The 12,544-nt window shown below is 43.3% G+C and overlaps 1 protein-coding gene across 1 annotated transcript; it reads left to right on the top strand.

Moving 5' to 3' along the window:
* Positions 1-2,973: 2,973 nt before the first annotated feature.
* Positions 2,974-11,966, top strand: dlat (dihydrolipoamide S-acetyltransferase (E2 component of pyruvate dehydrogenase complex)). Its single transcript, XM_004564057.5, has 14 exons — positions 2,974-3,408; positions 4,998-5,099; positions 5,176-5,300; positions 5,726-5,885; positions 7,447-7,573; positions 7,694-7,869; positions 7,965-8,112; positions 8,194-8,261; positions 8,546-8,632; positions 8,936-9,043; positions 9,153-9,271; positions 10,507-10,669; positions 10,764-10,900; positions 10,981-11,966. Exons 1-14 carry the CDS (start codon positions 3,154-3,156, stop codon positions 11,108-11,110), a joined length of 1,905 nt encoding a protein of 634 aa, XP_004564114.3. The 5' UTR covers positions 2,974-3,153; the 3' UTR covers positions 11,111-11,966.
* Positions 11,967-12,544: the final 578 nt, after the last annotated feature.

Genomic DNA, 12,544 nt, shown 5'->3' with positions numbered 1-12,544 from the left:
ATTACAAGGCGAACTCCCAACTCTTGAGCCACGATCGCCCCAAAAATAATTTCCACCAGGTTCCTCTATGTTGGTAACTGGCTCCCATGTTTCATGTTTGTTCTCTTAAGTGCTCTGCTTATGCTGTTATCTCTTGCTCTAGTTGCTCCCGGATACTTCATGGCGCATGATTGAGACTCACCTCTGGGATTCTGTTTTCATACCTGCTCTCTGGGAATTCCTTGGCGCCTCACCTGCATGCCCTCCTGCCCACTCATCACCTCAGACCCAACTGAACTCAGGTCAGCCATCTCACACTCACGAATCCTCCTGGACTCACGCCACCTCTATCACTCCTCCTGCAAGTAAGCTAGGAAAAACTGTCATACTCACCTTCTCTTAAACTCACCCTTGGCTCCCGTTCTAACTCCATTCTCCTCTCTCCCAAGTGTGACCATTACATACCAGCCATGCTCCAGTTACCTTCACTGTCACTGTCCCGTTTCTCTGGTTGCTCATAGCTACGTCACCACGCCATGTTTACCAAACCACTGTATTTTGTCACTGCTAATTGTTACCTCTATCCTCTTTAGTCCTTTCTTGTGTGATGAAAATAAAGGCTTTAATATTCTTTGTTGTCTGGGTCTGCTTTCTGGGTCCAACTTGAGGCTTGATTACGATACATACAGTATGTCAAGTGTGGCAAAGGAAGTGTTTGTACTCCTGGTGCTTCATGAAAACTGACACGACAGAACGTTTATCGTCTGTGGGATAAACACTGAGATTTCCTGGAGGTTTGGATGTACATTTAAAATGGAGTACAATAAAATGATCAATTATCAAGATACACAGAATAAATACAAAGAAATATAAAAAACGACAGTAAGCAGTGTGAAGCCACTTATGAAAATGTAATATATCTTATTGCAAAAAAGTGTGTGGGGTACCGAGTCTATAGTGAGTAGAAACTTACTGTAATGTCACAAGTGGGAGGAGGGTTCAGTGATAGCCGCTGGGTAGAAGCTGTTCTTTAATCTGGCAGTGGGTGAATTCAGTAACCTGTACCGTTTCCCAGGGAGGAGCAGAGTGAACAGACCAGTGGATGTCCTCCAGAGGCGGCAGGTGCTGGCCGATGATGCCCTGAACAGTTTTTATCACCTTGTGGAGAGTTTCTCTGTCTGCTGCTGAGCAGTTCCCAAACCAGACTGTTATACAGTACGTCAGGAGGCTTTATATTGAGCAGAGGTAGAAAGACTCTAATAGATTTGCAGACAGGTGGGCCTTCTTTAGTATTCTGAGGAAATAAAGTCTCTGTTGTGCCTTTTTAATAATAGGAGCACCGTTCGTTGTCCATTTAAGGACCTCCCAGAAATATAAAGCAAGCACCCTCTCTACGTCAACCCTGATTCCAGTGGCCTGAGCGCCCCTCGCTGTCGCTTGAAATCAATGATTTCTCTCTTCTTTTTTTTTAATGTTCAGGGAAAGGTTATTATAACAGCACCAATCAGATGCTTTAATTATTTTGTGGATATGTGATATCAGCAGAGATGGGAAGTAATGAAGGACAAAGCTTAAAACCATTCAAGGTTAAGCTGTGATTTTTTCTGTTTATAATTAACACTTTGTGAGTTTTTATGTCAAATAATAGCTGATGAGCTTTATCTCCATATTCTACCAGTTGGTGGTGGTAATGCATCATCATTTGAATATACTAATAACAGAGTTACATTAACTGATGATACTTAGTTTAAACAATCATTCACCACACATTTATTTAACTCAGCTTGTTAACTAAGCATCACTCCATTAGCAACTGAACTAAACTGTATATTCTGAGTAAACTTAACTTTTTTATTTCTTAAAAATAAAAATATACCTTTCAATCAATAGAGGTTGGTGGTGTACCAGGGGCAGGGGGGTGACTTCTGAACTGGTTTTTCCTCTTCTCTGCTTCATCTGTGGGGGAGGGAAAAGAAACAGAAACCCCCAAGACAACAGTAACTGATTTCAAGTTTAGTTGTCCTGGCAGTTGAACAGAAATTGTAATGTGGGTGAAATGGATTCAGTTTTGTTTACTGATATTTTGCAGTATTGAAGGTCTGAAGATTGGCCTCCCTCCATTCGCCAACCTCTAGCTCCCTTGTTAAAGAGAGAATGTGTAGTTTTAAGCCTCCTATTATTTCAGCAGACACGTTTCTGCTCACATAGTTCATATTTGTGAGTTACCTTAGTTTCATCTATGAGCTCACTGCACACCAGATTTTGTGATCGCCGTACACAAAGGGTTGTGCGTTTTATGAGACTGTGGCATCCCAGTGAAAGAGGAATCTAATGTGATGCTTAGGAATGTCTGATTTGTCCCATCAAGCAAGGCGCACATCAGCCTAGGATGAGAGGCTGGAGCTTGAAACAGGCTTAACTCTTCCTTCGGTTGATGTGTGTAGGCATGACAGCAAGATTTCAGAAAAACTCATGGAATTTTTTAACAATACTTTCAAATATTGTAGATCGTGCTAGACACTCAATGAAACACATGGAGATTGTATTTCGTTCTACCGAAGTCCTCTTTTATTTGAAGAAAACTCATTGCAGATTCATGCTAATAACTTTGAAACAGTTACAACAACATATATAAAAAGTGGGCTTTCAACAGTCACCTACCTATGCTATGATGGGTATATGTAAACTTCTCACTGTGATACATTCAAATCAAGATTCACAGGCTGGCTGAACCCAGGCAAACTTCCCAGTAAAAGAATCTACTGCCATCATGTGGTCATTGATGTGATTACAGCACAATTACATTTATCGCTAAAAACAGTTTGAACAGTTCTTATTATAATTTTTTCTTTGCGTTACTTTGTTTCTTTAGCATTGCACTTATATTGACAGTGGTGGTGTTTTTTTTGTTGTTTTGTTTTTGTTTTGGGGGTATTCAGCGACTGAATTTTGAGCCGCTGCGATTTACGACACCAACGACAAAGCTACGACAGCACAAGCAAGAAAGCCGTAAATGGTTGTGTTTGGGGCTGGAGGAGGTCATTAGAAAGTGAGGAGTTAAATAGGGGTTGGCTGTCAGGGAGAAGAGACCCCTCGGTGTAGGTGTAGTTCTCATGCTGGTGTAAGTCATACATATTATTCACCAGCTCTGTATAGTATCCCAACCGCTGCGAAATGCTTCGTCTGATCCTGCGGCTCAGGCCGTCCTCCGGGCTCCGGTGTCCCCGTGCCCTCCCGGCCGGGCCTGCTGCGCTCAGCTCCCGCTCTGCTCCCGGAACCAGCTGTCTGAGACGGCTTCATTATGGAGCGGGGTCCCGAGCCGCCTCTCTGGACTCCGGCTTCAGCTACAGAGCGACTCTTCTGCGGTCTCCCCAGCTAGCAAGTGGATGTCAGTGCAAGCGCTTCTACAGCCTGCCGCCACACCAGAAGGTAACGCTACCGGAGCCGGTGTCAGGTTGCTATAGCACCCATGTTCACCGCGTTAGCTGGTTTGACCTCCCTGCCTGTTACAGAGATCTGTTCGTGGTTCTGTTTATTAGCTGGAAATCCGGCTCTTCCCTGTATGAGGTTAGCAGGAACTGTTGAACGATTAGTTTCTCCACTGTTCACTGGAGACACTGTTGTGACTGTTTGTGCTGCGGTTCTCCTGAATGACACCAATCCGTCAAACCTGACTTGTGTGCCCCAAACACGGAGGCCATAGGAAATACTTGGGCTATAAAAACGTAACACATGCCTGATGGTGCTGAGCGATACTGCAAAATTTGGTATCGATCCCGATACCAAGTAAATACAGGGTTTCGGATTGCCAATCCCGATACTTGCAACCTATAAAGACAGCTTAAGTAGGGAACAGCAGTATGTTATTGTTTATGAGGTGATTCATCATAAATTTGCAACTTGTGAACAACTTTTAATGACCACTAACTGACTGAGCTTTGCCTTCCATAATGGCTGTATTTTGTTTCCACAACAAAGTACAGCTTTCAGCTTGTCATCTATTTTGAAACAGTTTTTTTAGACTTGGAACATAAATGTACCTTTCTCTAAAGCACTGTTATTTAAATGTGCTATAGCTTACAAAAAACAAAGATGTGACAGGTACCGCGAAAAGGTTCAGACACTTTTCTGAGCAAATGTTTGAGGTATATTTTACTTTCTCCAAAAATAATTTATCTAACACAGAACTTAGATCTTAGACATTAGAAGTAAAGTACAGGTTGTATCACAATCTGATCCCAATATCAGTGTTTGTTTCAGTACTATCGATATTTGCCTCTGTCTGAGACATTTTAACACAGCGCATTCATTGTAAAGTTTTAAAAAGACTAGATTCATACTTTGTCACTTTCCCCAAGTGTATTGAAGTCAGTTAGAGCAGGTGATTTGTGTTCTCCTTTACTGCATTAGACAGAGGACTTTGAGGGAGCTGATGGTTAATTGGTTGTGGAACAACTTCAGGAACTCCTGAAAACATGAAACAATTATAACGTGGGAAGTCTGACATGCTCGTCCTCCAATTTAAGTGACCTGCTGGTTTATACCTCTTTGTCAGTCAGGAGTGCTGCATGTGGAAATTACATGCTGTCCCCTAAATCATGAAACTGGCAGCTTCACTTTCCCCTTACAGTCCAGAGGTGTGCTTGTTAGGTTAATTGAGCATAGGTGCAGATTTGAGGCTGTGAGCCTGAATGAAACCCTCTATTTTTGACTCTAAAGTGGAAGGCTTCTCAGTAGTCCTTCCACCTTTGTGTTACTCCACCAATAGCATGTCATTCATCTTTGCTGTTATATAAAAAAAACTCAATAAAAATCAGATGTGGTAAAGTGGATGTAGGTCATTTTATTGAGCAATGAATGAGGTGATGATGATGATGTAGCAACAGCAGTTACAACACCTGACTTATGGCACTTTTTTGACTGGCCTTTTGGATACTCTAAAAGGATGATACAGATAATTTTTTTTATTTTAAGTTTTAGGTTAAACTTTTGATTTTATTCATTTGCTTGTTCTTCAGGTGGAGCTTCCTGCACTGTCGCCCACCATGCAGACAGGAACGATCGCTCGCTGGGAGAAGAAGGAGGGGGAGAAAATCAGCGAGGGTGACCTCATAGCTGAGGTTAGGAGCCGCGTGTGCCCACGCTGCCGCAAAACAGGATCGTGGTGTACATTTCTAATGTTGCCTCTCTCTGTAGGTAGAGACGGACAAGGCCACTGTGGGATTTGAGATGCTGGAGGAATGCTATCTGGCAAAGATCCTGGTTCCTGAAGGAACCAGAGATGTCAACGTTGGAGCCGTGATTTGCATCACAGTTGACAAGTTAGTGTGTTTGGACAGTCCAGATTCAGAGCTGAGGCCTGTTAGTTCACTGGTGGTTGTTCTTTTATAGTAATGGGACGAATTAATAGTTGAAAAACATTAAATGGGGAGCACTCTGTTTTGATAGTGGCAAAATGCTGCTTTTATTTATTTTTTTTCAGTCCTTTAAGTGCATCATTAATCCTAGAGCTTTAACAAACATGATGAAAAGACTTGAATCTTCAGAAAACCCTTAAAATAAACTTTAATGCTGCTTGGTTTACGTCTACATTTGTTATGAAATGTAATGTAATGAAATGTGCTATATCAATAAAATTGCCAGGTGCCACAATCAAATATGGGAGGTTAAAAGCTGACAGGGTGCCGTATGGCTCGATGCAGTTGTGTCAGTTTTTACTCATTTGTGGATATATTTTCCTCTGCAGCCCTGACTTGGTCTCAGCCTTTAAGGATGTAACACTAGATTCGATCAAAGCAGCCGGTGCCACTCCTTCACCTACTGCCTCTGCTCCGCCTCCGCCACCCGCTGCTGCAGCGGCAGCTCAACCTGCAGCCCCTGGAAGCTCTTATCCCGCACACTTGAAGGTAAGCGAGCTCCTCCATAAACGAGTTCGGTCAGAAAGCCGTAGATTTGTGATGTGCACACTGCACAGCATCTGTTTACGATGCTGTTTTGTGTGCGTAGTCTTGGTTTGATCAGGGTTGTCCAGGATCACTGTGTATCAGGGCAGTGAAGCGGATACCACTATGGACTCTTCTGATCATGCGTCAGATTTTACTACTTTGTGTGGCATTAAACAGTTTCCGTGGATGTGTAGTTTCCATGTATCTGTTATATCGCCAAAAGTTGATTCTGTTCATCTGGACATAGCGTTTAGTGGGAGAAACGTTTCGTCACTCATCCAAGTGACTTCCTCAGTCTCAGCTGACTGCAGGTTTCCCCAATCTTATAAACAGTACATTTGCATAATGACTGAAACCAGCCCACTGAAGGAACAATGGGCTGGGAGGTCGGTTCCTTAATCTTAATTATGCAAATTCTCATGACCCTTGATCAAAGCCCACTGATCAATGGCCATGAGTACCATTCACAGAGAGTTGGGGAATGGCTGCAATCACAGTATTGTAAGATGGTGAAAGATGTACCCTTATGCCCCCTCCTCGATTCAGAGAGGGTCTTTCCCAATTCACGTAAATGGCCTCCTTGACTCCATGCTCAAACCAGCATTCCTCCCTGTCCAGGATGTGTACATCCTCATCATTGAAAGAGTGTCCACTGGCCTGTAGGTGTAAATAGACTGCAGAGTCCTGGCCTGACGAGGTAGCTCTTCTGTGTTGTGCCATCCGCTTCGCCAGAGGTTGTTTGGTTTCTCATATGTGTAAATCCTGGCAATCCTCCTGGCACTTAACAGCGTACACTATCTTACTCTGTTTGTGTCGGGGGTCCCGATCCTTGGGGTGGACCAATTTTTGGTGCAGCATGTTCTGGGGTTTAAAAGCCACAGACCCGGTGTTTAGAAAAAATGCGTCTCAACTGCTCCAATACTCCCAGCTTTGACAAATGTCCAGCTGGGATAACCACATTTACTCAGGGTCTTCTTGATGTGCTGTTCTTCTGCTGACCTGGCTGCTGTGTCTGTGTTCGCTCTGTGTTGTAGCGTCCTGATGACACCCAATTTATGCTCCAGTGGATGATGAGGGTCAAACCTTAAATACTGATCCGTATGCGTAGGTTTGTGGTATCAGCTTTTCGATGTCCACCATTACTGATGGAAATCTCAGTCTAAGAAGGCTAACTTGCCATTTTTAGACTGCCCTATCTGTTATATTTTTTAACTTTCTCTATTTGAAGGACTATTTTCTTTCTCCTTATTTAAAAAAACTAACAAAAATAATGTCACACCACGTCATCATTTAATCAGAGAGAGGTTAAAGGCTTTAATTTGCTGGAGGCTGTGCCACAAAATTGTCCCTGCCCTTACTTCAGCTGTGAATGTCCCTGTAACATCATTCAGTGTCTTCAGTGGTGATCGTGAAGAAATTTTCTCTAGACCTTTAACAGTGTTTGTTGTAACTTGACTAGATGCTTAAGAGGTTGTCAGTCTTTTTCAGGTCTATTGTTCACATTTGTGGGAATTTGTTACAGATCGCACTTCCTGCTCTTTCTCCAACCATGACGATGGGAACAGTGCAGCGCTGGGAGAAGAAGGTCGGAGAGAAGCTGAGCGAAGGAGATCTCTTAGCTGAGATCGAAACTGACAAGGCGACCATTGGTAAATCCAAATGGATTTGAACACATCGATCCTAAAGTGTGTTCACTTCCAGCACTACAGAGGAAAAAATATTTATGATCTTACTTTTAATATAGCCTGGTCCTGTGTGTTTGCATACAGGCTTTGAAGTGCAAGAGGAAGGGTATTTGGCAAAAATTCTGGTGGCGGAGGGAACCCGTGATGTTCCTCTGGGCGCGCCGCTCTGCATCATTGTAGAGAAGGAAAGCGACATTGCCGCTTTCAAGGATTACGTTGAAACTGGGGTGGTTGAGGTTTCCACACCACCTCCAGCACCGGTGAGACTCACAGAAAACCTGCACTTTCAAATAAGAAGTCATTTGGCTTTTGTACAGTTTTAAGATGCCTTAAGAACACTTTGTTTATGTCGTAGGTCGCAGCTCCAGCTGCTGCATCACCCAGTCCTGCTCCACCAGCAGCAGCTGCTGCCCCTGCTGCACCCAGGAAGGGTCGTGTGTTCATCAGCCCGCTTGCCAAGAAACTCGCTGCCGAGAAAGGAATTAACCTGGCTCAAGTCAGCGGTACGTAGCTGGACCTATGTGATGGACGAAGAGCGTTTGCTGAAGCTTTTACATTTTAATTTTAAATACTCTTTTGTTCAGGGTCTGGCCCTGATGGACGCATCACCAGGAAGGATATTGAGAACTTTGTTCCACCAAAAGCCGCACCTGTAAGGGAAACCCATACTGTTGAGTCACATTAGTGCCCATCAGCCCAGTTAAATCATGTGTACCCATTCTTATTGTTTAATGGTCCTTTTCTTAATACCGATGTAATACTGACAGTCTGATCAATAAGTCCCTGTCAGTCATGCCCATTTTTCTTTTAAATGATACATTTAGCTGTTGCAGGACAGTGATTTATCTGTTTTGGCAAATAATCACAATTATTAATTAATTTCCTGTACCTCTGTTTCTGTTGTCTGTAATGCAAATTAAATCTCTACGTCTGCAGGCTGCTCCAGCTGCTCCTGCATTTGCACCAGCCCCTGCTGCACCAACTGGCACCTTCACAGACATCCCTATCAGCAACATCCGCAAGGTGAGCACCACCACACACCTGCCTCTTGATGGGCCATTACATTCTGTGATGACTTCCGCTGCTAGCAGTCGGTGCATTAGCGGCTCCTTCTGTGCGGGGTGCTGTGCTGGTGTATTGAGAGCTTGGAGGCAAATGTCCCGAGGAGATCTCAGTGTAGCTGTGTTATCTCTGACCTGTGCTAACACATTTTGCCCCACAGGCGGGCACTCCATTTATCAAAACAGACCCAGCCAGCACACCTCATTCCTCTTGGTGATGAATAATGGATCAAAGCTAAAGTGCATATATTTGTCTCTCCTGCAGGTCATTGCTCAGAGGTTGATGCAGTCCAAACAAACCATCCCCCACTATTATTTGTCTGTAGATGTCAACATGGACCAAGTGCTTGAGCTTAGAAAAGAACTCAACGCTGTGAGTTTGTGCTTTCTAATAGAGATGTAACTGTAGCTTTGTTTTTATCACTGCACTAAAACCTCATTTCCAGCATCTCATAAACGATTTCACCCTCTTCTCTCTGCAGGAGGTGAAAGCCCAGAATATCAAACTTAGTGTGAATGATTTCATCATCAAAGCTAGTGCTCTGGCCTGCCTGAAGGTTCCTGAATGCAACTCGTCCTGGTTGGACACAGTCATTCGTCAGTGAGTAAAAACTCATTAAGAGCCACATGGAGTTTAGTTCCTATAAGCAGCAAACAGAAAACACGTTCTCCTGACTGTGGAAATATCCATCTTGCTTTGTATTCCCAGCCATTGTCTCTTTGGATCTTATCTTTAAATGAGTGCATGCATCACAGAGTGTGTTTACATGCCGTTGGGGAACATTACGCCAGTAAGTCATTTAAATGATGAAACCTTGTTACTGAAGGCAGAAACCATCACGGCCAAAAGCAACTAGTGCAGACTGGTGGTTCTCTCACAGCAGCCGAGACGTGTACAACCACAAGATGGATGCAGAGAAATGAAGTTAACTTGATAGGGAAGTTTAAAATTTAGATTTTTAATTTCAAGATAAATTAACTTTGTTATTTTGTTTTAATTATTGCGCTTGATTGAAACATTTCAAAGTTGGGCAGCATGATTTTAATAATCAAAGACAAAGTCTCGTTAGCACTGGTGAGGTGTCAGTTTATTTGCAGCAGAGGGGAGAGTAGCAAAATGAAATTAACGTTGCTCGTAGCTGAAATTATTTCCATTTTCTGTGCTGTTTAAGTGTACATGAAGTCACTTGCACCGTTTCTTACACTGCGTGAGACTTTCTTTATTTTAGTTGTTAAGATGAAGTGTGCAGTATTGATTTAGAATAATAGTGGCCCTATAGTGCACTCGTTTACACATTCGCCCAACAAGCAAAACATCCTGGTAGGAGACGCAGATCTCTTTGGGTTTGTGTCAGTAATAGCATCTGTTATAAAAATGTGCCAAATCAAAACACGCGGAGCTACTCGCTGTGGCCACCTTTTGTGAATAACAGAGTGCCTGAAAGCAGCTTGTTGACTTAGAATAATAATGCAATATCTCCCTCAAGTGCAAAGTGCAATAGTTGCAATGCCTTTATTAGACTTCCCATTATATCGGTGTGTTCCACTGCCTACTTGTATCATTGTTAATGCTGCTATTAGCACTATTTACCTCTCCATTTATAGTTATTTATGGTAGTATAAAACATATTGTTATACTTTTATTCTAATAAGAGTGCCTGTCTGTAAATATAAAGTTCACCAATGACTGTTATCTTAATGATGTGATATTTCTCAGGTTGGCAGTTTCAGTTTTGCCAGCAGAGAGCGCTCGGAATAAGTCTTTCAGTTTCGAAAGGGTCGCCTTGAAGAGAGAACTGCGCCGGCATCTGTAATGACTTTATTTATGTTTTCCAGGAATCACGTGGTGGATGTGAGTGTGGCCGTGAGCACAGCCAGTGGCCTCATCACGCCCATAGTGTTTAACGCCCACATCAAAGGACTGACCTCCATCAGCTCAGATGTGACGGCTCTCGCTGGCAAAGCAAGAGACGGCAAACTGCAGCCTCACGAGTTCCAGGTAAGGCCTTTTAATATTCTGACTGAGTGATAATTTTTTTTTTTTTTTTCCTTTCTTCGCAAACCTAAATTGTCCTCTTTATATTCCCAACCAGGGCGGTACATTCACGATCTCTAACTTAGGCATGTTTGGCATCAAGAACTTCTCGGCGATAATCAACCCTCCTCAGGCTTGCATCCTCGCTGTCGGTGGCTCAGAGAAACGCCTCATGCCTGCTGACAACGAAAAAGGGTCTGTGCATTTATGTAGTAATGTAACAGAATGGCATGGTATCATTTTAAACTGCCGTCTAATGCAGCGGGTCCTTGCAGGTTTGACGTAGCCAACATGATGTCGGTGACGCTGAGCTGTGACCACCGAGTGGTGGACGGCGCGGTCGGTGCACAGTGGCTCGCAGAATTCCGCAAGTTCCTGGAGAAACCCGTCACCATGCTGTTGTGACGAGACTGTACTGCCATCAAACTGCAGCAACAGGCAGAGGCTTCTCACTGAAGCGATCCGATTGGTCTAAACTGGTCTGGATCCTCCCGTGATTGGCTGGCCCTGGCACCAGGTCACTCCCTGTTACCCAGAAGGGGAAGAGGCAGGACTCACTCCGCTTACTTGTCTGTCTCGCTTTCTTTCCTACCGATCTGTCTCCCCTCTTGCGCTTTCTCACCTATACTCTATTTATTGTGGCCCTCATCTTACACGAGACCAGAATTAGGAGCAACTTACCCTAGAAGAGCAACTGACTGTGCGTCACTAAAAAGGGAAGTGTTACATGTCAAACCAGAGAGCAAATCTATCCCGTATACCCCTATTTCTGCCAACTTACATACGGGAATCTGTGAATGTTAGAAAATAGGAAATGCTATTTGTGGATAAAAGATTTAAGATGTTTGTATGCTTGTTGGGGATCTAAATGTTGAGGCTCACACAGATCTACACACCTGTCCCTGTTATGATCCCAGACACTCAAAATACAAGATGTTTTCTGTAGGGAGGGTGAAGCTAGGGTTATGTATATTGACTGTGGATGAAAAGAGTTGTATGTGTATATTTGTATATGGTGGTGAGACGTTTGGATAAAAACAAATCAAGCTCTTGGAGACCTCACCATAGAACTTAATAACATTATAGCTCAGAATGAAAAAGGCTGCCCTTACAGGAAATATCCAACAGTTTTGCCAATTCTCTCTTCAGCGGGGATGTTTTGTTTTGTTTTCTAGTCTCAAACATTCTGTATTTCACAGCTGGAACGCACAAAGGTGGTGCTGGATGCTATTTGTAATTTGAATAAACTGGGTGAAGACAACCTTGTGCCATAAGCTCCTTTGTTTTGTGTCGTTGTTGTTGTTGTTGTTGTTGTTGTTGTTGTTGTTGGAAGACTTGATGTAAGATTGTATTCACACACGGTGATCTGCCCAAATCGAAGTGCAAGTGATGTACCTTTCTTGGGCATTGGTCTGATTGCAAACGACACCTGAACCTGGAGCCTCAATGACCACATTGGTTCAGGTATGTGGATGACATCTAGGTGAAAATCAAATCTCAGGATGTGCCACAGTTCACTGATCACATTAACTCTGTGGACCAACACAACTTTGCCAGTGAGGATATGAAAAGTGAAAGGTTAGCCTTCTTAGACTGAGATTTCCATCAGTAATGGGAGACATTTAAAAAACTGCTTTGTACCATAAACCTATACATATGGATCAGTATTTAAGCTTTGACTCTCATCACACTCTGGAGAAGAAACTGGGTGTCATCAGAACGTTACAACACAGCGTGGATATCATTCCCACAGATATGGTGGCCAGGGGAGCAGAAAAGCATATCAAGAAGGCCCTGAGTAAATGTGATTATCCCAGCAGGACTTTTGTCAAAGCTGGA

Source organism: Maylandia zebra, linkage group LG10, assembly GCF_041146795.1.
Source record: "Maylandia zebra isolate NMK-2024a linkage group LG10, Mzebra_GT3a, whole genome shotgun sequence".
In the NCBI taxonomy this organism is placed as follows: Eukaryota; Metazoa; Chordata; class Actinopteri; order Cichliformes; family Cichlidae; genus Maylandia; species Maylandia zebra.
Note: the sequence above shows the minus strand (reverse complement) of the source record. Positions and strands in the feature narration are given on the sequence as shown.

Excerpts from the sequence above, each read along its gene's own strand:
- dlat (XM_004564057.5), top strand. The coding sequence starts at position 3,154 with ATGCTTCGTCTGATCCTGCGGCTCAGGCCGTCCTCCGGGCTCCGGTGT. Across the intron at positions 10,670-10,763 it reads TGCAGCCTCACGAGTTCCAG|GGCGGTACATTCACGATCTC; the intron begins GTAAGGCCTTTT and ends ATTCCCAACCAG. Across the intron at positions 10,901-10,980 it reads CCTGCTGACAACGAAAAAGG|GTTTGACGTAGCCAACATGA; the intron begins GTCTGTGCATTT and ends GGGTCCTTGCAG.